The sequence below is a fragment of the Monopterus albus genome, unplaced genomic scaffold (genome assembly GCF_001952655.1).
Source record: "Monopterus albus unplaced genomic scaffold, M_albus_1.0 scaffold905.1, whole genome shotgun sequence".
NCBI classification, from domain to species: domain Eukaryota; kingdom Metazoa; phylum Chordata; class Actinopteri; order Synbranchiformes; family Synbranchidae; genus Monopterus; species Monopterus albus.
Genome location: NW_018128785.1, coordinates 4071 through 7672, shown reverse-complemented (window position 1 = coordinate 7672; position 3602 = coordinate 4071). Strand labels below are relative to the sequence as shown.

At 36.9% G+C, this 3602-nt stretch overlaps 1 gene segment (V, D, J or C); it reads right to left on the bottom strand.

The window, feature by feature from the left end:
* Positions 1-2515: 2515 nt before the first annotated feature.
* On the bottom strand, positions 2516-3113 carry LOC109953651 (Ig heavy chain V region 5A-like). The segment is given in 2 exon segments: positions 2516-2944; positions 3032-3113. Coding segments are annotated over 2 exon segments (351 nt in total).
* Between the last annotated feature and the right edge of the window lie 489 nt (positions 3114-3602).

The window sequence follows — 3602 nt, the reverse complement described above, 5'->3', positions numbered from 1 at the left end:
TCACTTGCTGTAAACTGACAAAGTAGCAATGAACTTGAATCTTTCAACAGTTTCACCTGCCCAGCAGATAGTTAACAGCAGCAGTCCTGTCCTATAGTCCATCATGTTCAACTGTGTGTCCACTGTTCTCCGTCGTCCTCTCTGCAGTCAGATAAGTAGTCTGAGTTTTGCATTGACTCCTCCTCACAAGAAGGAATGACCCAGATCAGACTTGACTATTGAAGATTTATTTGATGAATAAAGATAATTACAGTGAAATCTGTGGTTTGAACTGAATAATTCTTTGGATTTTTTTTATGAATTTGTATAATTATCAAAGGCTGACATTTTGCTGTGACAGAACAAAAATGCTATCTAATGGCTTTTCCCTGAAACAAATGTATTAAGATATGTTTACATTTTCCTGATTTGTTTGTCTGAATGAAATGATAAATTACGAAGATTAATAACTTGGACAGCATCATTCATTTGAAAACACATCTGCCAAGAAAATACATGTATAGAAATACAACGGAGCAAAGGCCCCATATATAAGACCTAATAAGTTCTGCTAGAAGTGTTAGGGTGATTTTCATTTTTAGATAGAAATGAATATAATTAGTTAGGGTTTTTATTATATAGCATATATAAGTCAATATACTTTAATCTCACAGTTGTGTTTATGTTTATGTAGTTACATATCTATATATCACCCTATGTGTTCATTGAATATCACCATATGTGTGCACTGAATGGTCAGTATATTGTGTTAGCCAACTGGAGCACTGGTTAACATCAAGGGAGACTGGTTCACTAAAACACTGAAAACCCATTAGATTTACAGCCTAGCAAAGAGGGTCCACAGTTAATTTATTATCACCACCTGGCTAATGGGCCGGGGGAGCTATAGTTTATTGGGATTCCTGGAATAGTTGAAACAGAGATTAGATCTGAGCCCAGGAAGAGGAAGCAACACAGACACACACAGGCAGAGAAGTTTTATTGGAACAGGAAAGTAATGTCTAGCATCTAGCAGTTGGAAACAAAGCTAGAAGTAAGTGTCTATGTAGGAGTTAAGACAGGGTAGGTATTCCTCCCTTTTTAGGGCGCTGTCCACAACCATTGGAGCAGAGAGGATGATTGGAGGATGGACGGATTGAAGGACCAATCTTGGGAGAGTTAAGTTTAAACCACAACTTCTCCCCAACAGTTTGGACCAATTAGAAAGTGACATCTTTTCTTATAAATGTTGTATACCGGCAAGTTGAAGACAGTCTTTCCTGTTTATCCTAAACAGAAAAGATCCATGTGCACATGTTTATTTTGATATGTTAATGCATAATAAATTTCAAATAGTGAAATATATATCTTTTATTAGTCTTCTCTTTTCAAAATACAAGAACTTTTTTCAACAGAAGTCAAGCAGCAGTCAGGTCTGTATTGAGAATTAACACATGACAGATAAAGCATTTTCATGATCTTGATCATTTATCTGACTTGAACTGAAAACTGATCAGCATTGATGTAAAGTATGTAGAAGGAACATTATGTCAACACCTATTTACACCAATCACAAATAGTTAATTATTAATATATAATTAGTTTGATGTTCGATGGTTTGTATTTAAAGTTTGAAGTGTGAACACATTAAAAGTATATGTTTCTCAAAATTGGTGCATGTTTGATGGTGGTTTATTTGACTGTGGGCTAACACAGAATAATACATAGCTGTGTCCTCAGGCTCATTCTCTCTGCAGTCAGATAAATAGAGGTCTAAGTTTTATACTGATTCTTCCTCATAGAGAGGACGCAGCCAGGCTAGACTGTGAGTGATTTAGTCACCATCCTCCTCTCTCCATCACATACAATATGTGAAGATGGATCAGATCAAACCTTTGCACTGTCTCCTCCCCAGAAGGAGACAAAATGCAGTTTTTTGTTTGTTTGCTTTGTTTTATTGTTTTTGAAAAATAAATATGTTATTTAGCTTAGCTTGTTAACTTCTATTTCTAAAGTAAATATTATTAATCACACATTATAGAAATCAGATATTAGTAAAAACTCCAACTACAAGCTGAAAACTAGAACATCAATTAGTATCTCTACTTTTTCCATTGTGCTTTTGCACAGGTCGTGGTACTGGGGCTCTGGTCTTAATGTCCTGTGTCAGATCTCCTGCTGCCCCCTGCTGGGCTTTATAAAAGCAAATATGTTGATGTCATTGCTCTTGTTATTATCGTCTCTGACTTCTACACATCCTCTCAAGCTGTTAGCATACCTGTTACAATGTGCATAAGATGTAAATCATCTGAATCAGCAATTTTGTAATGACTCCTCCTCACAGGGAGGACATATTTGACTTTGGTCTTAATTAATCTTTGCTGAGCTTAGAGAACATATCTTTACTATACATGATACGATTCTTCAAGAGAGCTTTTTGAATATGTATCCCCTGCCTGCTAGCAACTTAACAACATTATTGAGGTTAGTTTCACAATATATGCCTGACTTTTTCATTGTTTAACATGTTCCAAGACTGTCTCTATAACACTGAACTGGTCTGAAATCATCAGTGGTCTTAGGGCTCCTCCTCTGGTGGCTTCATGTTAGTGTTCAGGCTCTGAGGGGTTTTTGTTCAGGTCTACTGATGGTTTGTGTTACTGTGGGTATCTGGCACAGTAATACACAGCAGAGTCTTCAGGCTGCACATTCTGTCCGATTAAAGTCACTGTGTTACTGGCAGAATCTGTGGAGATGCTGAATTTGTTTTTGAGTGAATCTTTGTAGTATGGTGTAGATCCAGAAGCTGCATATCCAATCCACTCCAGTCCTTTCCCTGCAGGCTGTCTGATCCAACCTGTCCAGTAGCTGCTCACAGAATAAGAGACCTGACAGGTGATGGTCAGACGTTGACCTGGCTGCACAGTCACAGAGGCTGGCTGTGTCAGCTGTTCACACTTCACACCTATTAAAAGAAGAAAATGTTTTAGAATAAATTATTACATTACAGTGCAAAAGATTTGCTGACCAAGACAAGTCCAGAGAGACTCACAGGATCCAGCTGCCAACAGCAGCAGCAGAGCTACAGAGAACATGGTTTATGGTGAATCTGATGTGCTGTGAACTCCACCAACCGTTTGATGGGAAGGTTTTATGCCTGAGTGACATGGAAGGTTACCGAGTTTGCATACAATCAAATATATGAATCAGTACTGTTGGTCTATCTGGAGCCAGGTGAAGGGTCTGACCAGTGTTATCACAGAGTGTTCCTGCAGTGAAAACATGGCTGTAAAATTTTTCTGCCTTAGATATGATCTTTTAATTTTATTAAACATTAAATTGTATCATTTTGAAAATGTCTCCGTATTTACACTAATGAACCAACTGCTGTAAATTAAAAAGCAGAAATGTATTGCACTGACATTAGGTAAGTTCTTGTATAACTGAAAAAATGCATCACTGTTACCTTTGTAAACATGAATATTTACATGAATCCTGGATAATGGAAAGCATATTTGTTAATATCAGCATTAGAATGACAATGAAATTACAACCACTGTCAATTAAATATATTTCAATGTCGATATTTTAAAATAAGCTAAACCTTTATTAGACCCATGATG